Source organism: Myxine glutinosa, chromosome 5 (genome assembly GCF_964187855.1).
Source record: "Myxine glutinosa chromosome 5, kmMyxGlut1.1, whole genome shotgun sequence".
NCBI classification, from domain to species: Eukaryota; Metazoa; Chordata; class Myxini; order Myxiniformes; family Myxinidae; genus Myxine; species Myxine glutinosa.
The window spans coordinates 176,881,396-176,905,433 of record NC_136265.1 but is presented as its reverse complement, the minus strand read 5'-3'; the positions used below and the strand labels follow the sequence as shown (position 1 = coordinate 176,905,433).

General features: G+C 43.7%; 1 protein-coding gene across 10 annotated transcripts in view; it reads left to right on the top strand.

Moving 5' to 3' along the window:
* The first annotated feature begins 3,423 nt into the window (after window positions 1-3,423).
* The window catches only part of TINF2 (TERF1 interacting nuclear factor 2), a 32,538-nt gene continuing 11,923 nt past the window's right edge, over window positions 3,424-24,038 (top strand). For 2 of the 10 annotated variants that reach the window (XM_068115459.2, XM_068115455.2), the window contains exons 1-5: window positions 3,765-3,963; window positions 11,647-11,746; window positions 11,891-12,096; window positions 13,591-13,689; window positions 23,832-23,933. In XM_068115459.2, the coding sequence (XP_067971560.1) occupies window positions 11,671-11,746; window positions 11,891-12,096; window positions 13,591-13,689; window positions 23,832-23,933 (483 nt within the window). In that variant the 5' untranslated portion in view covers window positions 3,765-3,963; window positions 11,647-11,670. Of the gene's footprint in view, window positions 3,443-3,752; window positions 4,048-11,646; window positions 11,747-11,890; window positions 12,097-13,590; window positions 13,690-23,831; window positions 23,934-24,038 lie in introns of those variants that run through there. The other 8 variants (XM_078779141.1, XM_078779143.1, XM_078779142.1 and 5 more) reach the window with 8 other exon arrangements.

Genomic DNA, 24,038 nt, shown 5'->3' with positions numbered 1-24,038 from the left:
AAGCGGGGTTGTATCCAAGCGGGGTTGTATCCAAGTGGGGTTGTATCCAAGCGGGGTTGTATCAAAACGGGGTTGCATCAACGCGGTGTTGTATCAAAACGGGGTTGTATCAAAACAGGGTTGTATCCAAGCGGGGTTGTATCCTAGCGGGGTTGTATCCAAGTGGGGTTGCATCAAAGCGGGGTTGTATCAAAACGGGGTTGTATCAAAACAGGGTTGTATCCAAGCGGGGTTGTAGCAAAGCGGGGTTGTATCCAAGTGGGGTTTTATTCAAGCGGGGTTGTATCCAAGTGGAGTTGTATCCAAGCGGAGTTGTATCAAAACGGGGTTGCATCAAAGTGGGGTTGTATCCAAGCGGGGTTGTATCAAAGCGGGGTTGCATCAAAGCGGGGTTGCATCAAAGCGGGGTTGTATCAAAGCGGGAAGGTGGAGGAAACCGTTCATCACTGCCAGCAGTTATAAAGTGGCAGTTCTAGTTTTTTATTATTTTGTAAATATTTGCATAAAATAATTATGGATGCTGTGAAGAGAAACAGGTTGACATGGTTTGGTCATGTGTTGAGGAAGGATGAAAATGACTGGTTGAGAATAGTGATGGAAATGAATGTAGAAGGAAGTAGAGGACAGAGAGGACAGAGAGGACCGAGAAAGACTTGGCTAAAGGTGGTGGAAGAAGAAATGCGGGCAAGGGGGTCAACAAGCGGAAATGCAGAAAATATCCAAGTCAGGTAGGTGGTCTTTCTGTCTTCTACCGACTCCTCTCCGGCCTTGCACCCCCAGCTCTCTCTGTGCTCTGTCCCCCAAATATTCCTACAGGTCAGACAAGATCTGCCAGCAACCCTCTGATGGTTAAACTGCCGAAATCTCGGCTCTCCGCTCACCTTCACTCTTTCATTCCTCTTTTCTCCCGCCTCTGGAACAAACTCCCTCACTCCCTTCAATCCCACTCCTCCCTCCAGGTCTTTAAAACAGCTGTTCACCACCATCTCTTATCTTCCCCCATCCAAAACCTTGATCTTTTCTACCCCCGCTAATTCACCCCAGATCCACCTTGTTTGAAATTCCAACTTCTTTCCTGGAAGTCCTGGCAGTGTCCATATGTTTTATACCTCTCCCACTGCCCCCTTCCCACGCCCCCCCCCCCCCCAAAGCCCTCGCCCTCTCTCAGATCTCTCGATGTTTTCCTGGAAGTCCTGGCAGTGTCCATATGTTTTATACCTCTCCCACTGCCCCCTTCCCACGCCCCCCCCCCCCCAAAGCCCTCGCCCTCTCTCAGATCTCTCTATGTCTCCATGTCTCTCGGTCCCTGCTCTCAAATGTTGTGTTTGTGTCCTTCCCCCTCTCTCCCCATCTTGTCTACCGCTCCCTATGTTATGTTTTATGTGTCGGTTTGTCTTTCTGTGTGTTCATGTGATTAATGTTCGCTCTTTCACGAGCCTCGATATTGTATACAAAACAAAAAAAAAAAAAAAAAAAAAAAAAAAAATAGGGCAAAATGGAGAAGATTGTCATGGGGCCCGCAAGGATAGCCCCCACTCTAGCAGGGAAAATGCCCCTAAAATGCATGTTGTTGTTGTTGTATAAAATAATTCCACTTTGACATGAATGTGGTATTATGTGTAAATCAGTGACAATAAAATCTTAATTTAATCCATTTTAAATTCAGGCTGTAACACAAAATGTGAAAAAGGTTAAGGGGTGTGAATACTTTCCGAAGGCACTGTTCCTGTCCCCAAACTACAAATCCAGACTTGTGCCATGTTTTAGCTGTGACAAGATGTAAGGGATGAAGTCCTTGTCTGCATACTCGTTGAAAGTCTTTGGCTGCACTGGCTTAAGTAACTGGACTATCACAACCCCATCTAGTACGACTGTAGTCACCATTGTGGCTTCTGAATTTGCGTTAGCACTTTTCTCCAGGCAAAACGAGATGTCACCTTTGCTGCCAAGATATAGCTTTGGTTGATTTTCCTGCCGGAGGTAATAATCTAAATTTCCATGACGTGTCTGGCATCCCACATAAAGTTCAAAAAGAGGTGCCCATCGCTCCTCATGGAGATTCAACTTTTGTTTGCCCTGATCAGCTGTTGGTGGATGCTGCGTGTTTGTAGATCTTGAATAATTAGGATGAAAAGAAGAGTATAAACTAGGGCAATGCGACTGTCACCAATATGCCTCCGCATCGTCCCACAACGAGTAGATGCCCTCGTTCACTGTCCTAAAAATAAACAAGTTTGATTTAAATGCCTTAAGCTGTTTTCAAGTATTACATTTTCACAATCCATGACAGGTTTCACATCGATCGGTGAAGCAGTTTCAGAGAAGAGATTTTTTAAAAATAAACATATTTGGCTGGTATACCACTTTACCTATGATGTCATCATTATCATGCTTTTGTTCTCCATTGGGAGTACTTGACAATGTCTGGAACAAACTCCCTCACTCTCTTCAATCCCACTCCTCCCTCCAGGTCTTTAAAACAGCTGTTCACCACCATCGCTTATCTTCCCCCCATCCAAAACCTTGATCTTTTCCACCCCCGCTAATTCACCCCAGATCCACTTTTGTTTTTTTGAAATACCGACTTTTTTCTTTCCTGGAAGTTCCAGCAGTGTCCGTGTATTTTATACCTCTCCCACTCCCCCCCCCCCCCCGCCTTCCCATTCCTCCTCCCCCAAGCCCTCCCCCTCCCATAGATCTTCCGTTGTCCCTGTTATCTGCTGTTGTACTTGTGTGTTTCCCTCTCTCTCCCCATCTTGTCTCCCGCTCCCTTTATTGTGTTTTGTCTGTCGGTTTTATTTTTTTGTGATTGACGTTAGCTCTTACACGAGCCTCGATCTTGTATACAAACAAAAAAACAAGTCCCAAGTTTAAATTTTTCCATTCAGCGGTTTTCGAGAAATAATTTTTTTATTATTTGCTTTTAATCAAAGATGGCTGCCATACTACGTGACCTATGACATCACAGGTATCATAAAAACATTCTGCATGGGTGTCAGTCCTACTCTGAAAGTTTAGTCTCAATCGGACATACATTTGCTGAGAAAAACGAGGTTTAGCCCGGACGGACGGACGGATAACCCGAAAACATAATGCCTTCGGCGACTGTCGGTGGAGGCTTAAAAAAACTATGAAATGCACGTTTCAATAATATTATGAGTAAACATAACAGGATTATCTCTGAACATTTCATTGGTTGTAATATCGTTTTGAATCCGTCTACGGCACCATTTTTACTATTAACACAACGAAGCACCTCTCTTGATCGCTTGCTCCGTTTGCCGAGTGACTGGCCGAGCGGCTTGCAAGGCAGTTGATACGGAACGACTGGCTTGGCAGGCGATAGCAAGCTGCTTACCACTCACTTGCCAAGCCAGTCGTTCCGTATGGCATGCTTGCTTGAGTGCTTAAGCTACTTGGCGAGCGCTCTACAAGCTGATTGGTAATGGACACACACCCATGCTGTCCACGTAGACTCGTAGGGTGAGCGAGTTATCGCCGGCATTCTGAACAGATTCCAAATACCCGCTCCAATACACAGAAAACACGAACACTAACACTAACAGCACCATGCGCTACATCGAACGAAGAGGAAGAGGACCCACATTTAGTTTTTGGTTCTTCAATCGTTATATACAGATATTATTTTGACTATGTCATATTGTCTTATTTAACCATATATGATATTTCAGGCTTTTGATTTAAGAGTTTTAAAAAACTCAATTTCATAACACACACACAGAAAAAACAACAACAACAACAATGACAACGACGGCAGCAAACGCAACACAAGGGCAGGTTCTGTGGCATGCTTGCGCTCGAGGTCCAGTTCGGGCATTCTTCCGCTGGAGGTCCAGTTCGGGCATACTTCCGCTGGAGGTCCAGTTCGGGCATACTTCCGCTGGAGGTCCAGTTTGGCCATACTTCCGCTGGAGGTCCAGTTCGGGCATACTTCCGCTCGAGGTTGAGTTCAATTTGCACGGCGTGTTCATGGTCAGGATAACGGGTAACATTTGGTGTTGTTCGCTAAGTCACAGCGTTATAAAGGTATACGTACCTTTTTGTTTTCTCGTTGTTGAGTGCGTGTATTTGTGGCGGGATATTAAATCGGTCCAGTATTTAACTTTACCGAATGGCTGTGTATCGCGTGATACACTGTAAACACACTAAATAGTAAATACAGTACAGTATATAGCACTGTAAACACACTAAATACAGTACAGTATATAGCACTGTAAACACACTAAATGCAGTACAGTATATAACACTGTAAACACACTAAATGCAGAACAGTATATAGCACTGTAAACACACTAAATGCAGTACAGTAGATAGCACTGTAAACACACTAAATACAGTACAGTATATAGCACTGGAAACACACTAAGTGCAGTATATAGCATTGTAAACACACTAAATGCAGTACAGTATATAGCACTGTAAACACGCTAAATGCAGTACAGTATATAGCACTGTAAACACGCTAAATGCAGTACAGTATATAGCACTGTAAACACACTAAATGCAGTACAGTATATAGCACTGTAAACACACTAAATGCAGTACAGTATATAGCATTGTAAACACACTAAATGCAGTGCAGTATATAGCACTGTAAACACGCTAAATGCAGTACAGTATATAGCACTGTAAACACACTAAATGCAGTGCAGTATACAGCATTGTAAACACGCTAAATGCAGTGCAGTATATAGCATTGTAAACACACTAAATGAAGTACAGTATATAGCACTGTAAACACGCTAAATGCAGTACAGTATATAGCACTGTAAACACACTAAATGCAGTACAGTATATTGCACTGTAAACACGCTAAATGCAGTACAGTATATCGCACTGTAAACACGCTAAATGCAGTACAGTATATAGCACTGTAAACACACTAAATGCAGTACAGTATATAGCACTGTAAACACACTAAATGCGGTACAGTATATAGCACTGTAAACACACTAAATGCAGTACAGTATATTGCACTGTAAACACACTAAATGCAGTACAGTATATAGCACTGTAAACACACTAAATGCAGTTCAGTATATAGCACTGTAAACACACTAAATGCAGTACAGTATATTGCACTGTAAACACGCTAAATGCAGTACAGTATACAGCACTGTAAACACACTAAATGCAGTACAGTATATTGCACTGTAAACACTAAATGCAGTACAGTATATTGCACTGTAAACACGCTAAATGCAGTACAGTATATAGCACTGTAAACACTAAATGCAGTACAGTATATATCACTGTAAACACACTAAATGCAGCACAGTATATTGCACTGTAAACACACTAAATGCAGTACAGTATATAGCACTGTAAACACACTAAATGCAGTACACTATATAGCACTGTAAACACACTAAATGCAGTACAGTATATTGCACTGTAAACACGCTAAATGCAGTACAGTATATAGCACTGTAAACACGCTAAATGCAGTACAGTATACAGCACTGTAAACACACTAAATGCAGTACAGTATATAGCACTGTAAACACGCTAAATGCAGTACAGTATATAGCACTGTAAACACACTAAATGCAGTACAGTATATAGCACTGTAAACACACTAAATGCAGTACAGTATATAGCACTGTAGACACACTAAATGCAGTACAGTATATTGCACTGTAAACACGCTAAATGCAGTACAGTATATAGCACTGTAAACACACTAAATGCAGTACAGTATATTGCACTGTAAACACACTAAATGCAGTACAGTATATAGCATTGTAAACACACTAAATACAGTACAGTATATAGCACTGTAAACACACTACAGTACAGAATATAGCACTGTAAACACGCTAAATGCAGTACAGTATATAGCACTGTAAACACGCTAAATGCAGTGCAGTATATAGCATTGTAAACACACTAAATTCAGTACAGTATAGAGCACTGTAAACACGCTAAATGCAGTACAGTATATAGCATTGTAAACACACTAAATGCAGTACAGTATAGAGCACTGTAAACACGCTAAATGCAGTACAGTATATAGCATTGTAAACACATTAAATGCAGTGCAGTATATAGCATTGTAAACACACTAAATGCAGTACAGTATATAGCACTGTAAACACACTAAGTGCAGTATATAGCATTGTAAACACACTAAATGCAGTACAGTATATAGCACTGTAAACACACTAAATGCAATACAGTATATAGCACTGTACAGTATACACACTAAATGCAGTACAGTCTATAGCACTGTAAACACACTAAATGCAGTACAGTATATAGCACTGTAAACACACTAAATGCAGTACAGTATATAGCACTGTAAACGTACTAAATACAGCACAGCATATAGCACTAAACACATGAAATGCAGTACAGTATATAGCACTGTAAACACGCTAAACACAGTACAGTGTATATAGCATTGTAAACACTAAATACAGTACAGTATATAGCACTGTAAACACACTAAGTGCAGTATATAGCATTGTAAACACACTAAATGCAGTGCAGTATATAGCATTGGAAACACACTAAATACAGTCCAGTATATAGCACTTTAAACACACTAAATACAGTTCAGCATATAGCACTGTAAACACACTAAATACAGTACAGTAAATAGCACTGTAAACATACTACAGTACAGCATTTAGCACTGTAAACACACTAAATACAGTACAGTATACAGTACTGTAAACACACTAAATGCAGCACAGTATATAGCACTGTAAACACACTAAATACAGTACAGTGTATATAGCATTGTAAACACTAAATACAGTACAGTGTATATAGCATTGTAAACACTAAATACAGTACAGTATATAGCACTGTAAACACACTAAGTAGTAAGTACAGTATATATCATTGTGAACACACTAAATGCAGTGCAGTATATAGCATTGTAAACACACTAAATACAGTACAGCATATAGCACTGTAAACACACTAAATGCAGTACAGTATATAGCACGGTAAACACACCAAATACAGTACAGCATATAGCACTGTAAACACACCAAATACAGTGCAGCATATATCACTGTAAACACACTAAATACAGTACAGCATATAGCACTATAAACACACTAAATGCAGTGCAGCATATAGCATTGTAAACACACTACAGTACAGAATATAGCACTATAAACACACTAAAGCAGTACAGTATATAACACTGTAAACACACTAAATACAGTTCAGTATATAGCACTGTAAACACACTAAATACAGTACAGTATATAGCACTGTAAACACACTAAATGCAGTACAGTATATAGCACTGCAAACACACTAAATGCAGTACAGTATATAGCACTGTAAACACACTAAATGCAGTACAGTATATAGCACTGTAAACACACTAAATGCAGTACAGTATATATCACTGTAAACACACTAAATACAGTACAGTAGATAGCACTGCAAACACACTAAATGCAGTGCAGTATATAGCACTGTAAACACACTAAATGCAGTACAGTATATATCACTGTAAACACACAAAATGCAGTACAGTATATAGCACTGTAAACACACTAAATGCAGTACAGTATGTAGCACTGTAAACACACTAGATGCAGTACAGTATGTAGCACTGTAAATACACTAAATACAATACAGTGTATCTAGCATTGTAAATGGCCTCTAAAGGTGGTTATATAGCAATGTAAACACTAAATACAGTACAGTATATAGCATTGCAAACACACTAAATGCAGTGCAGTATATAGCATTGTAAACACACTAAATACAGTACAGTATATAGCACTGTAAACACACTAAATACAGTACAGTGTATAGCACTGTAAACACACTAACACACTAAACACATTACAGTATGTAGAATGCTCGTAGCCCGTGAAAAGTGGAGCCTCCGTGTCGCCATCTTGATCAGCACTAAAGGAGTCATGTGAATGAATAAGATTAGATAGAGCAGTGTCTGTTCCGTGTTCCCATGTGAATGAATAAGTTGTATCGAGCCATGTCTGTTCCATGTTCCCATGTGAATGAATAAGTTATATAGAACCCTGTCTATTCCGTGTTCCCATGTGAATGAATAAGATTAGATAGAGTCGTGTCTGTTCCGTGTTCCCATGTGAATGAATAAGATTAGATAGAGCAGTGTCTGTTCCGTGTTCCCATGTGAATGAATAAGTTGTATTGAGCCATGTCTGTTCCATGTTCCCATGTGAATGAATAAGTTATTTAGAACCGTGTCTATTCAGTGTTCCCATGTGAATGAATAAGATTAGATCGAGTCGTGTCTGTTCCGTGTTCCCATGTGAATGAATAAGATTAGATAGAGCCGTGTCTGTTCCGTGTTCCCATGTGAATGAATAAGATTAGATAGAGCAGTGTCTGTTCCGTGTTCCCATGTGAATGAATAAGTTGTATAGAGCCATGTCTGTTCCATGTTCCCATGTGAATTAATAAGATTAGATGGAGTCGTGTCTTCCGTGTTCCCATGTGAATGAATAAGATTAGATAGAACCGTGTCTGATCCGTGTTCCCATGTGAATGAATGAGGTTAGATAGAACCGTGTCTGTTCCGTGTTCCCATGTGAATGAATAAGATTAGATAGAACCGTGTCTGATCCGTGTTCCCATATGAATGAATAGGATTAGATAGAGCCCTGTCTATTCCGTGTTCCCATATGAATGAATAAGATTAGATATAGCAGTGTCTGTTCCGTGTTCCCATGTGAATGAATAAGTTATATTGAGCCGTGTCTGTTCCGTGTTCCCACGTGAATGAATAAGATTAGATAGAGCCGTGTCTGTTCCGTGTTCCCATGTGAATGAATAAGATTAGATAGAGCCGTGTCTGTTCCGTGTTCCCATGTGAATGAATAAGATTAGATAGAACCGTGTCTGTTCTGTGTTACCATGTGAATGAATGAGATTAGATAGAACCGTGTCTGTTCCGTGTTCCCATGTGAATGAATAAGATTAGATAGAACCGTGTCTGTTCCGTGTTCCCATGTGAATGAATAAGATTAGATAGAACCGTGTCTGATCCGTGTTCCCATGTGAATGAATGAGATTAGATAGAACCGTGTCTGATCCGTGTTCCCATGTGAATGAATGAGATTAGATAGAACCGTGTCTGATCCGTGTTCCCATGTGAATGAATGAGATTAGATAGAACCGTGTCTGATCCGTGTTCCCATGTGAATGAATGAGATTAGATGGAACCGTGTCTGTTCCGTGTTCCCATGTGAATGAATGAGGTTAGATAGAACCGTGTCTGTTTCGTGTTCCCATGTGAATGAATAAGATTAGATATAACCATGTCTGATCCGTGTTCCCATGTGAATGAATAAGATTAGATAGAACCGTGTCTGTTCCGTGTTCCCATGTGAATGAATAAGATTAGATAAATAAGATTCATTGTGATTCCGAACAGGGCATTTATTTTGTATGTTACCTCAGTTTTGTCGTGTCTCTCTCTCTCTCTCTCTTTCTTCCGCCCTCCCGCTCCCTTTTCTTTCTTTTTTTTTTCTTTCTTTTTTTGTATACTGAATCGAGGCTCGTGAAAGAGCTAACATTTACTTCACAAACAAATCAACCAGACAAACAAAATATCTAAATATATATTTTTTTATCTTTATAAATATATATATTCGAAGCGACACAGTCTCTTCGTGGTAATAAACCTTTTGTTCATAAACACTGGAATGTGGTCATTCGAGGTACAGGACTTTGCTAGTGCAAGTGAATTGGCTTTAAAAATCCCGTACGGGCCGATTAGGAAACACACATTCAAGGAGCATTTTTGGCCATTCAAAATTACATAACACTTTGTTTATGGAGGAACGTACGTACGGCTTGATTATACCATACTAATAATTTAACACTCGACTAAAACAAAGCCAGGTAGGGTATAATCAGCAGATGCCAACAGGCCTATGTTAGGCTCACAAAGAAACAAGATGGCGGCCATATAATTTCGTCTCCTACTATGGCGGGTGGAGTCAAGCAACAGATGTGGGTGTGGTCCGGCAGCTGTCCTACCAATGGGTGCACATTTCAAAAATTGACCCCAACAAGAACCACAACACCAAAAACAGCAGCAACGCGAAGCTCTTGTAGGCCTGCGAAATTACATGTACACACGTGCAATAGACATGCACATTCGCTTGGCTGCTCACTCTGCCAATGATTTGAGCATCGATCTAATAAACAAAATCTATATACGCATATAAAATCGAAAAACACAGTCTGTCCGTGAAGCGGTCCGTCCATCTTTGAAGAAGTCCACCTTTCCGCGAAGATGTCCATCTGTCCGTGAAGCCGTCCGTCCATCCCTCGGTTCCTCCATGAAGCCATCTGTCTGTCTGTCCGTCCGTGAAGCCATGTGACTATATGTCTATGAATTACTCACTGTTTGAACATCAGTAGCACCCTGCCTTCACATGTCTATTAATTTACGTACTATTGGAATGTATCTTTCAAACCTTTCGACACTTTAGACTGCTTCGACCTTTGAAAACCCTTAAAGACATCAAAGACCCATAAGACTGTTTAGACCCCTAACGCCCTTCAAAACCGAAGACCTTTTAGACCCTTTTGACACCTTTAGACCCCAAGAATCTTGAGACCTTCGTACCCCTTAACATCACATTTAGACCCTTTGGACCCTTCAGACAAATTAGACAGCTTGGACCCTTGACCATTTATAGCTTTAGACCACTTGGACCTTTTTAGACACTTTTTCCGTGCTTGAGAGATTAGACCCTTTTGACCCCTTAGACACGAACTACTATTGGAACGTACTCTTTAGACCTAGAACCTTTTACGAACACACCACACAAACATCTGTTGTCTTCTTGCAAAACAGACTACATTTTTTTTCAGCAAGTGATGCGCAAACGCGACCCACCCAGGGGGTGGTTCTCTGCTCATACATAATAAAGTTGGCTACACTGTATTTCATCACTTTGGTCTGCATCGTTTTGGTACATAATAATTTTAAAAACGACAGGTAAATTCATGTTTTTAGATCACCTGGACTTTAGTCCGGTGAGCTTATGCAATCGAGCAGTGTCCAGAGGTAAGTCAGTGAGTCTGTCAGTGAGTCCATAAACACTTCAGTCATTATCGCTTGAGCCAAACACACGATTTTGATGAAATTTGGCAACAAGCTTCATACCTGATGCGCAACGAAGGTGTATTGACCGCATCAAAATCTGCGCTCATTTAAGGGGGTTCTATGGAGGGGTGTTTGATCCCCAAAATAGGTGCTTGCTCTCTTCTCCGAAACTACACACACAGTTTGATGAAAATTGGCCACAAGCTTCATATCTGATGCCTAACAAAGGTGTGCTGACAGTGTACTGTTGTTCCTGATCCAGGTGATCTTCAGGACCGACGGTCCTATTTTCTTATTTTGACCATAAAAAAAATTGTGAAATAAACGGGGCAGACCTGATCTTCATAAGTTTCATTAAAACGCGATAACCATTGCACAGTACAGGTGACGTCGCACTGTCGATTTGTGTGACCTCTCGTGAGTTTGAGTTTCGTATATGAAAAGGGTTCAACAGAAACTGGGAGCTAAAACATGAACCTTCTCACATGACAATTGGAATATGATGTTTTTGTTTAAATTTGAACAAGAAAATAAATATATCGCTCCAGCCAACAGTTGCACCGTTGTAAGAGATGAGCGAGGAATATTCTCTGCTGGTGTGGATACTGGACTTTGCTTACAGACATCGGATGGAAGCCGTCATCGTGGGTAAGCAATTGTGGGTAAACAAAAGAGCAGCAAATGCATCGGGGAGGGAGAAGTTTGACTTTGTGAATGTGAGCGGCCGGAGAGGTGAGGGTGGTGACCTGCACCTGATGTTGAGGCTCTCTCTTTTGTGTCCCTTCCGAGCAGACCTCGAAAACCATTCGGACCACGCGACCTCAGACCAGGTGCCCTGGCTACGGAGAGTGGGTGCGGCCGTGCACACTGCTATCCTTGCTCGTCGCCCAGAAGCTTACATAAGGGCCTTGCAGCTCCTCGTGGCCATCCATGAACAAGTCCCCTACCTTCTCTGCTATCGACACTACATGAAGCTCGTACTGCAGTTAAAAGCAAAGGTCAGGCTCTGGACAGGATATGCTCGATAACAACAAGAATAATATATGACTTGGCATTGTCACTACTTCTCCAAGTTGTGGGTTCCTGCATTAATGTGCATAGCCCAGGTGGTAACATTTCTGTACATACACTACATGGCCAAAAGTATGCAGACACCCCTTCTAATTAGTGGATTTGGCTGTTTCAGCCACACTCATTGCTGACAGGTGTATATAATCAAGCACAGTCATGCAATCTCCATAGACAAACATTGGCAGTGGAATGGGCCATACTGAAGAGCTCAGTGACTTTCAACATGGCACCGTCATAGGATGTCACCTTTCTAACAAGTCAGTTTGTCAAATTGCTGCCCTGCTAGAGCTGCCCAGTCAACTGTAAGTGCTGTTATTATGAAGTGGAAACATCGAGGAGCAACAACAGCTCAGCCACTAAGTGGTAGGCCACACAAGCTCGCAGAACGGGACCGCCGAGTGCTGAAGCACATAGCGCGTAAAAATCGTCTGTCATCAGTTGCAACACTCACTACCGAGTTCCAAACTGCCTCTGGAAGCAACATCAGCACAACAACTGTTTGTCGGGAACTTCAGGAAATTGGTTTCCATGGCCGAGCAGCCACACACAAGCCTAAGATCACCATGCGCAATGCCAAGCGTCGGCTGGAGTGGTGTAAAGCTCGCCGCCATTGGACTCTGGAGCATTGGAAACGCGTTTTCTGGAGTGATGAATCACGCTTCACCATCTGGCAGTCCGACGGACGAATCTGGGTTTGGCGGATGCCAGGAGAACGCTACCTGCCCGAATGCATAGTGCCAACTATAAAGTTTGGTGGAGGAGGAATAATGGTCTGGGGTTGTTTTTCATGGTTCGGGCTCGGCCCCTTAGTTCCAGTGAAGCGAAATCTTAATGCGACAGCATACAATGACATTCTAGACGATTGTGTGCTTCCAACTTTGTGGCAACAGTTTGGGGAAGGTCCTTTCCTGTTTCAGCATGACAATGTCCCCGTGCACAAAGCGAGGTCCATACAGAAATGGTTTGTCAATATCAGTGTGGAAGAACTTGACTGGTCTGCACAGAGCCCTGACCTCAACCCCATCGAACACCTTTGGGATGAATTGGAACGCCGACTGCGAGCCAGGCCTAATCGCCCAAAATCAGACCCCGACCTCACTAATGCTCTTGTAGCTGAATGGAAGCAAATCCCCGTAGCAATGTTCCAACATCTAGTGGAAAGCCTTCCCAGAAGAGTTGAGGCTGTTATAGCAGCAAAGGGGGGGACCAACTCCATATTAATGCCCATGATTTTGGAATGAGATGTTCGATGAGCACATACGGGTGTGATGTTCGGGTGTCCACATACGTTTGGCCATGTAGTGTATAATATGCAAGGTTGTACATGAACCTCTGACCTGGTTGATGTGTGCTTTGGGAATACAGACAGATTTATTTGGGCTCTGTGAATCTCAAGACATTGTGGTGATGTGTTATCGCAGATAACAATCGATGCTGTGCATCCATGGCGCGGTGCTCTGAATGCAAAAATGGTGTTGGGAGAACATTTTGGTGAAACTCCTGGAAAAGATCCTTTTGCAGTAAGTTTCTGCTTTAAGCCAAGGTTATCCAGATTTTGTGTACGTGGTGTGTGTCCAACAGGATGGTGCAGAGTTACGCACACTCACCTCGAAGCCGTCTAGCCTGGGTTTGAATTCCGACGTGGCTATAAACTGTCATACTGGTGTATCACAGGCCAGATGATTCATCAATGTGTGTGCCATCCCTCAGGTGGACGTGAAATTTGGCGTCCCGTCTGCCAGCATTAGTTTGTGTATGTTAAAGATCCTGTGTCCTTCGGGAAGAGGAGGCGAGTTGTCATATTAATTAACCCATATGACATTACCCTCAGGGCTTAGTCAACAATATTCGTTATCAAAGTGAATGCACAATGATTTTCCCCACATTGTCTGGAGTTTTTGCAGTACCGGATGCAAGATTTAAATTTTTTGGGCAAGTTGATCCGAAAGTTCCACAAATGTTTCATTGTGCAGAATACCCCTTTCCCTGAGATGCTTTTCCAAGTATGTTCTGCTTCTTTTAAATCTTGGGGAGTCGTTCCATGCTACAATCCTTATCTGCCACACGTTGTATGCATCCGGCTGCCCCGATGGACTTCACTACTAAGAGCTACTAAGAGCTTCTGTGCATGCGCACCGAACAACCTGGGGTGTAATTTCGTCATTTTGAAAGTCACGTGTTGGTTGAGTTTATCCGTCTGTCTATCTGTCCACAAACGTCAGTTTATGATCGAGGAACAATTTAAATTTAAATCTAATGTTATATTTTCAACATGAATCAGAAAAATAACCTGTAGTTTAGAAGTATTTTGCCTCTGAATTTGGCCAGATTGTGCATGCGCGGAGAGGAGTGATATATAATATTTTCACTCTGCCTGTCTGGCAATTAAACAAAATTGAAAATCATTCCAAACAGGAAGCTTACCATGTTTAAGGACGTCATAAAGCACACAAACAACATGCACAAAGAACAAATGTAACGTGTTAAATAAGGTGGTCTAAATGAAGCTGCATCAACGGCAGTAAACTTCCAAATTTTTATTTTTCTGAAAACTTTAAAATCTTTTTTATTTCAAAAATAAATAAATAATATATATATATATATATATATATATATATTATAATAATGATAATAAAACCACCGTTTAGAGGCCATTTTTCCCTGCAAAGCGGGGGTTGGCCTTTTCGGGGACCGTGGTAGTTGTTGTTTTTTGGTCCCCTTTTTGAAGCAATGTTTTACGGCCGGATGCCCTTCCTGACGCCAACCCTTTTTGCCGCCTTCAACGACAAACAGGGAATTACCGGTGAACTGGTACTCAATTAGCCGACCTCGGAAGGATGACAGGCTGAGTCAACCCCCCTGGCATTAATTCGGCGATCGACCGAGATTCGAACCCAGGATCCTAGGATCCTAAGCCGGCACCCTAGCCGCTAGCCCAACACCAGGGATAATAATAATACTATGATAATAATAATGTATAATAATAATAATAATAATGATAATAATGCATTTATTTTATATAGCGCTTTTCAGGGAGCCCAAAGACGCTTTGACAGAGTGCAAAACATAATGCATAGCAAAACATAAAAACAATTGCAAAAAACAAGAATCAATAGGGAAATATTCAAAGCAAAAAGGAAGGAGAAGGAGAAGAGATAGTCAGGGGTTAAATGCTGTGGGTTAAATGTTGAATGCAGTGTTGAACAGGTGGGTCTTGAGTGATGTTTTGAATGTGCTGAGTGAGGAGGAGTCTCTGATGGTGTGAGGTAGTGAGTTCCAGAGGGTGGGAGCAGCGATGGAGAAGGCCCTGTCCCCCCAGGATCTGAATTTGGTCTGGATGGGGGGGGGGGGGGGGGGTGGGTCAGGGGGTTGGTACTAGCAGAGCGGAAGTTGCGGTTGGGAGTGTGTCTGGAGAGGAGGTCAGCCAGGTAGGATGGGGCCAGGTTATGGAGGGGTTTGTAGGTCAAGAGGAGGATTTTGTACTGGATTCTCTGGGAGATGGGGAGCCAGTGAAGCTTGTAAAGGACGGGGGTGATGTGGTCACGGGTCCGGGAATGGGTGAGTAGACGGGCAGCGGAGTTCTGAATGTATTGGAGTTTATTGGTGATTGTTGAGGGTGAACCATAGAGGAGGCTATTGCAGTAGTCCAGACGGGAGGTGATGAAGGCGTGGATGAGGGTTTCTGCAGCCGTGGAGGAGAGGGATGGACGGAGACGGGCGATGTTTTTCAGGTGAAAGAAGGCTGTCTTTGTGATCTGTTTAGTGTATTTGTCGAAGGAGAGGGTTTGGTAAAAGATGATGCCAAGATTCCGGATGTGAGGGGAGGTGGATACTGGGATACCGTCGATGTTGAGGGCAAAGTTATTGGTGGATTTTATGAGCGTTTTTGGGCCAATGATGATTATTTCAGATTTATCATAGTTAAGTTTGAGGAAGTTAATTTGAAGCCAGGATTTTATTTCAGTGATGCAGTTTGTCAGGATAGAGTGGGTGGCAGTGGAGATGGACTTGGTGGAGATGAAAAGCTGGATGTCATCGGCGAAGCAGTGGAATTGGAGACCATGACGGCGGATTAAGTGACCGAGGGGGAACAGGTAAAGGATGAAGAGGAGGGGGCCAAGAACTGAACCTTGGGGGACACCTTGGGGGAGGGGAGCAGTGGGGGATTTGCAGTTATTGATGGAGATGAACTGGCGTCTGTCAGAGAGGTATGATTTAATCCAAGAGAGGGCAGTGCCAGTAACGTTAAAGGTGGTTTCAAGTCGGGTGAGGAGGATGGTGTGATCGATGGTGTCAAAGGCGGCGCTGAGGTCGAGGAGGATGAGAATGTTGAGGTTGCCAGCGTCGAGGAGAGGAGAAGGTCGTTGGTGATTTTGAGGAGAGCAGTTTCAGTACTGTGGTTGGAGCGGAATCCGGATTGGAATGTTTCATACAGGTTATTGGCAGAGAGGTGATGTTTGAGTTGAGCGGCTACAGCGCGTTCCAAAACTTTAGACAGAAAGGGTAGGTTGGAGATGGGTCTGAAGTTGTTTAGGGTGTCAGGGTTTAGTCCAGGTTTTTTCAGAATGGGGGTAACAGCAGCAATTTTGAGGGATGGTGGGACGATGCCTGTAGACAGGGAGGAGTTTATTGTTGCAATGATAAGTGGAGAGAGAGCAGGAAGGGAGGCCTTGACAAAGCTGGAGGGGATGGGGTCAAGAGTGCAGGTGGCAGTTTTCATTCCTATGAGGAGTTCAGAGAGGTCAGTCGGGGAGATTGGGGAGAATTGAGACAGGGGGTGGCAGGATAAGGGGGGGGGGGGGGGCAGGTGGTTTGAGGGGGAGCGGGTGCGGCGGTGGTCAAGCTGTTGTAGATGTTTTCAACTTTGCGTTGGAAGAATGAAAGGAAGGAGATGCAGTTGTCTTCTGTGAATGACTGGGTGGTGGTGTTCAGGGGGCTGAGGAGTTTGTTTATTGTAGAGAAGAGTGCTTTTGGGTTTCCAGAGCCAGAGTGGATAATTTGAGAGTAGTAGGCGGAGCGGGCGCGGGAGAGGGCATCTTTGTAGTGTTGTAGGTGGTCCTTGTAGGCTTGGGAGTGAATTGTGAGACCTGTTTTATTGCGGAGTCTTTCAAGTTGGCGAGCACAAGTTTTCATCAGGCGGAGTTCAGGGGTAAACCAGGGAGCAGAATTGGTGAAAGAATCTGTTTTGGTTTTTATAGGCGCAAGTTGGTCAAGGCAGGAGGAGAGAGTATGGTTGTAGTAGTCAGTGAGATCAGAAGGGTTGTGGAGGTCAACGAAGGGAGAAGTGGACATTTTTTCAGAGAGGGTGGATGAGAATGAGGTAGGTGAAAGAGCGTTTAGCTTACGGAAGTTGATAGTGCAATAATGCCTTGGTGTTGGGGTGGGGATGTTGATGGTCATAGTGATGGCTAAGTGGTCAGAGAGGGTGAGGTCGGAGCCAGAGAGATGGTGCAAGATTAATCTAGTAGAGCAGACAAGGTCCAAAATGTGACCACGGTTATGGGTAGGAAAGTTGACATGTTGAGCGAGGTTAAAGCAGGTGAGTAAATCAGTGAAGTCAGTGGTTATCGTGGAGTCAATGGAATCCATGTGGATATTGAAATCACCAAGGAGGAGGATTGAGGGGGAGAGGGAACATAGCTGGGTCAGAAAGTAGGAGAAGTCAGACAGGAATGATGAGTGTGGTTTGGGAGGGCGGTAGACAACAGCCATGACTGACTGTGTGTGACCAGAGAGTTTAAAAGCCAGGTGTTCAAATGATGGAGCAGATGCGATGGAGATGAGGCTGGTCCTGATGTCTTGTCGGTGAATAACGGCAATTCCACCACCTCGGCCCTCCGAACGTGGTTTATTGATGTAGGAATATCCATTGGGTGTGGTGAGGTTGAGTGCGAAGTAGTCCAGAGGTTGTTGCCAGGTTTCAGTGAGACAGAGAAAGTCCAGTTTATTTTCCAGGATGTAGTCGTTGAGGATGAGGGATTTGTTGTTGAGGGACTGGGTATTGAACAGGGTGAGCTTGATGTTGTTTTGTACGGCGGGGATGAACTCAGGTGATGTGGCCAGGGTTCGCAGACAGGAGGTGTGATTGTGTGCGTTGCTGTGACCAGGTGCGCTGGGACGATGAGTGGGAGTGCGCTGAGCCGACCAGAGGACGGGGATTGAGTGACCTGATTGTAAATGAACAAACTTACGACCGGAGCCACGGTGAATGTACCTGGGTCGTCGCAGGAGTCCATTGGATTTGATTGCAGAGATGCATGAATGGGTGGAGCGGGTATTAAGCAGAAGAAGCCTTGCGGCGGAGTACCGCAGAGCCATGCCAGACAGGAGCGAAGAGACGAGCACGAGGCCAAGGTTGAGGAGGCGAAACAATCGTCACAACCCACGGGAGCGGGCCCGAGGAAACAGCGAAGGAGCCGGGCAGGTGAAGCCAGGAGCAGAGCCGGGACCGAGCAGAGGGCAGACAGGAGGGAAGAGACTAGCACGAGGCCAAGGTTGAGGAGGCAAAGCGGCAAATGCAGCGGCAAACGACCGCCGCCGCTAATCAAGATCACGGCGGCAAACCGCCACCACCACCGCTGCAAACAATGGCCACAACCCACGGGAGCGGGCCCGAGGAAACAGCGAAGGAGCTGGGCAGGCGAAGCTAGAAGCAGAGCCGGGACCATGCAGAGGGCAGACTCGATGGCCCAAAATCCACCACGACCACCAGAGAAGCATGCTAAAGACAATGGCCCAGTCGGAGAAGCGACGCCAGCGTCCTCTCCGGACCGGACCGGAAGCTCCCCATGTATATATTGTTGCGGATATGAGGACTGTATTTTTTTGATTGTGTTGTATTGTGGTAAATTGGTGATGAATATTGCTTGAGTCTGCGCCTCCTGCCTCCGGAGCTGTGTAAAGGTCAAAAGGGCGTCCCATAATTAGTCCACAAGCATACACGTCAGCCAATCATAGAATACCCCTGTTCGATAGTTATATCTTATTCTGTGTTTTAGGGTAAGGCTGTGTCTCCCATTAATAGAAGTACTCCATTGCACCAAGTGAAAGAGATAGATTCCCTTCATTCCCATTCCCAAAACCTCCATTCCCCCTTTTCGTCGATTGGAAACTACCTCCGCTCCAATTGCCGCCATTGACCACGAGGCAGGGTTGGGGAAGAAAGGCGGGTCCCCACCTCATCATAGAGGGGAGGAGTGAGTCAGCCCCACTCAACCAACCACGAACAAGGGGTTGGACTTGGAGAGGGTGTGGAAAGAAACATCGAGGAGGTTCGCGAAGGTTGAGGGGTGGGGCCTATATAACCCGCAGGCAGGGCGTTCCCAAGGAAGACAAGAGAGATGAGCTTTGACGGAGAAACTGCGAGAGAAGTCCAGGGTTGAACTGCAGCTCGAGCCACCGAAACTGCACTCACTGCAGCTCGAGCCACCGAAACTGCACTTGCTGCAGCTCGAGCCACTGAAACTGCATTTGCTGCAGCTGGAGCCACCAAAACTGCAGCCACAGCAGCGTGAGGCCTGGATGGCAGTTTGGAGCAGGGCCGCGAAGGAGCGGCGGCTGCCCACGAGTCGATCAGCTGCAGAACTAGTTGGACCTCTCTATCCCGCCAGCCATCCACCAGCCACCCACCTGCCATCCCTAACATCATTCCCCGTGTAAGTGTGCTCGTAGTCTGTCTTTTGTCTTGTCCCTGGGTAGTAACAATAAGTCTGTATAAGCTAGTATTTTCACTGTGTCACCTGCGTCTCATGTGCTTGTAAATAAACGTGACTGCTGTCTTTTTGCTTATGTGTGTGAATAGTAAATAAATTTAGTAGTATTTCCAAACCTTTCTTTGCCTTCGTTTTCCTCTTTGCATTCGGTCGCTTTAGAGTTTTCCCGATTGAATAGCGGTGGCGCGATCCGGCCAAAGTTTGGGGCAAATCGGGTATTAGTCGGGGAATAACTGTTCGGTCGCGGTAATACCAACTGCTCGGTAAATAACATCTTTAACCGCGTCCGTAACAATATGTATATTTATATACATATATATACATTTATATATATGAGTATATATTCAGTTGTGGCCAAAACTATTGGCACCCTTGCACTTTTTTCAAATAATGCACCATTTCTTCCAGAAAATTGTTGAAATTAAAAAATCTTTTGGTATCCACATATGTATTTCTTTAGTTTCCAGTGGAACAAAACAAAAAAAAAAGCTGAAAAAAAATTACTAAATCCTAGCTTATTCCGCACAGAAATCCTAAAATGGCCCAGACAATATTATTGGCACCTTTTAGAAGTTGTAATATTATTGGCACCTTTTAGAAATAATTAGATTTCAAGCAGGTGATTCTCCTTTACTTTGGAATTAAACTCACCTATGGTGAGTTGCAGGTGCCTGCAATATAAAAATCACTCATTCATGGAGAAAAGGAGTCATTCTGCTGTTTTGTGTCACTGTGTGTACCTCAATGAGCATGGAGAAAAGAAAGAAAACCAGAGAATTGTCTGAGGAGGTCAGACACAAGATTGTAGCCAAGCATGGACAATCTCAAGGCTACAAATCCATCTCCAGAGACCTTGATGTTCCTGTGTCCACCGTACGCAATGTTATCAGGAAGTTTAAGGCCCATGGCACTGTAGCCAACCTCCCTGGACGTGGCCGCAAGAGAAAACTTGATCGAAGATTGCAGAGAAGGATTGTTTGAATGGTGGAGAAAGCACCTCAATCAACTGCCAAACAGATTCAAGCTGACCTTCAGACACAAGGTACGACAGTTTCAACTCGCACCATCCGTCGCCAACTCAATGAAAGGGTGTTCTATGGTAGGAGATCCAGGAGGACCCCACTGCTGAGAAAGCCCGTCTCGAGTTTTCCAAAACACACCTGAACAAGCCAAAATTCTTCTGGGAGAATGCCCTGTGGACAGATGAGACCAAATCAGAGCTTTTTGGTAAAGCACATCATCTCTATGTTTAGATAAAACAAAATGAAGCCTTCAAAGAAAAGAACACCGTCCCTACAGTCAAACATGGAGGAGGTTCAATGATGTTTTGGGGTTGCTGTGCTGTCTGGCACTGGGTGCCTTGAATGTGTGCATGGCATCATGAAATCAGGAGATTACCAAGGCATTTTGGAGCACAATGTTCAACCCAGTGTCAGAAAGCTGGGTCTCCGTCGAAGGTCATGGGTCTTGCAGCAGGACAATGATCTAAACACACTTCAAGAAGCACCCAGGAATGGTTCAAGACAAAACGCTGGACTGTTCTGAAGTGGCCAGCAATGAGTCCAGATCTAAATCCCACTGAACACCTGTGGGGAGATCTGAAAACAGCAGGGAGAAGGCACCCTGCAAATCTGGGAGAACTTGAGCAGTTTGCACAAGAAGAGTGGGCCAAACTGCCAGTAGAGAGATGGAGGAAGCTCATTCATGGCTGTAGGAAGCGCTTGACTGCAGTTATTTTGTCCAAAGGCCGTGATACCAAATATTAAGTCTGGGGTGTTAATAATTTTGTCAATGCCATTTCTATTTGTTTTCTTATTTAAAAGTATATATTAAGTTCTGAATCAAAAACAAAGGTTCTGTAATATTAACTGTGAAATAAAGAATTGTGGAGACCAAATACTTATGTCAATTTCAACTTATTTTTCGAGAGAATTGTGAGTTATTTGAAAAAGGTGCAAGGGTGCCAATATTTTTGGCCACGACTGTAATATGACAAAGATGGCTGTCCATTCGCGATTACGCTGATTGGCTGTGTGAGGCTAGATGCAATGTGATTGGTTCCTGGCTTGATTGAATAATGTATCGTATATGCTTATTAAAAGCTGATATTCCAAATATTATTCCATATATTACTATCAGAACTTGTGGCGTAAATAATTATGTCGGAATCTAGAGTGAAATCGGAAAGTTTTTTGAAAAGAGCGATAAAAAATAAATAAAAAAACGATAAAATATCATCCTGGTGTTTCACAGACTAGTGAATCGTCATCAATAGAATGCGGACATATAAAGTGAGGGCAGGGATAAGGGAGGGGGTTGTGGGTGGGAAGTGGGGAGAGAGTGGAGTGGTGAAGAGAGGGGGGATAGGGATGGGTAAGAAGTTTCCACCCCATTCATCCCTGCCCCATTGTTTGTCCAATTCTCCCTCTATGTTGTCCCCACCCTCACTACTGTTTCTTTTGTCATGTTGCATCCCGATCCATTCAGTGGAAAAGCTCTTCCACGAGCTTGGACTGTGTAGAAAAACATGTCATATGGTGGCAACCATTGGACAGGCTTGATGGACCAAATGGTATCTTTCTATGTTGGTTCCCGGAAAGGGAAGTCATCTATTATATATTGTGAACCATGGTGCTTGTACGTGCGTTCGTCTGTCTCCCGTTTATGGCGGCCACTTCCTGCGCTGCGTTTGGAAAGCTCAATATTCACTTTTGAAATGACGGAAGAACAGGCATGAGTAATATTGATGCCAACTTCTATTTCGCAACCACAATATTTTTCCCTTCTTTTTCGAAAAATCCAACCTTCGCAGCCGTGTGTTGCACCACCATTTTGCGGTGGACGGTATAAGTAGCTCAGAGATTTGGTTCTGAGTGAAACCAAGAGTGTGACACCATTGACTTTTTTTAAAATCCATGAAATATTACTTAAATTGTTATATTAACTTAAACTTTTCCCGTCACTGGGGATGGGTACTTTTTCTAGCTCTTCCCGTCACTTGGGACAGGAGTCCTATACTAGTGGAATGATATACCTGAACACTAGAACACAAATCACTTTTTTGTCACTTTCAAAACCTTCCATTTATCAGTACTTGGACAAATTATTACGGCATTTTACATCCTATTAACCAATCAAATTTGTTGCTCACAGACCCTGCCGATGTCCTTGTTTCTCAAGACTGTGCGGAGTAAGTTGTTCCATGAATTAGGTAGTGTATACAGTTGATGAGGCTCGTGGAAGCGCGATGCAAAGGGGAGAATGGATCAACAGATGAAAGGGGAAACATTGGGCCGACATAAACGCATGCACCAGAGCACAAGGAGAGGAATTGTGGGAAAAAGGTGGGAACAGGATCTCATTGGGTGTCGTAACCTCATTTGCGAAAATGGTTGAGACCATGACGTGGTTGTGGTGGTGGTGGGGGGTGTAGACCGGATATCCTGGAGGGAATTGCTCATGACCATGGACTTTGGCAGACATTTCCACAGGTGAGAAAAGCGGGGTTTGAGAGAATGGAGACGATCAACGAGTTTAGACTTGGGGAGGACAACAGGAAAGGTTTTCTGAGAATCTGGATGCTCTTTGCATTGACCAGGTTTTGGGTGTCATGGGCATCCTGAGTTTGAATTTTGAGGTTCGTAGCCTAATGTAGTTTAGGGTGCGATGATTTGGTGCGAGTTTCCAGGTAGCTCTGATGTGTGGTACGCTTTCAGTTAGTTGTGCAGGTAAAGCTTCTATTACACCCTTTAAGTCCAGGTTTTCACCAAACCATGTCGAATGCTGTGCGAGTGCTGGAAACTTCTATCTTGGATGAAGTCTTCAGCATTGACGTAGTTTTGGAACTGGATGCTTATTTGAGGGTTTGGGTAGTTAGCTTTGTGGAAGAGGTATGCAGATTCCATCCAACGTTAGCTGCCTTGTATTTGTACGTTCACTTTGTTTCACAGAGGAAGATAGACATGGAGAAGGTGCAGAGAAAATGCAGGATGTTCTCCGAGCATATCGAGCACCTTATTAGCAACAAGCGTGACCGTGATGAATACGTCAAGGTGAGATTATAATCATGCGTGCTCCATTTCCTCTTGCTCTTCTTTACTCCGACCTTGTCTGACAGGATGGTGCACAGGTAACACATACGATGGTTTTGAGTCGAA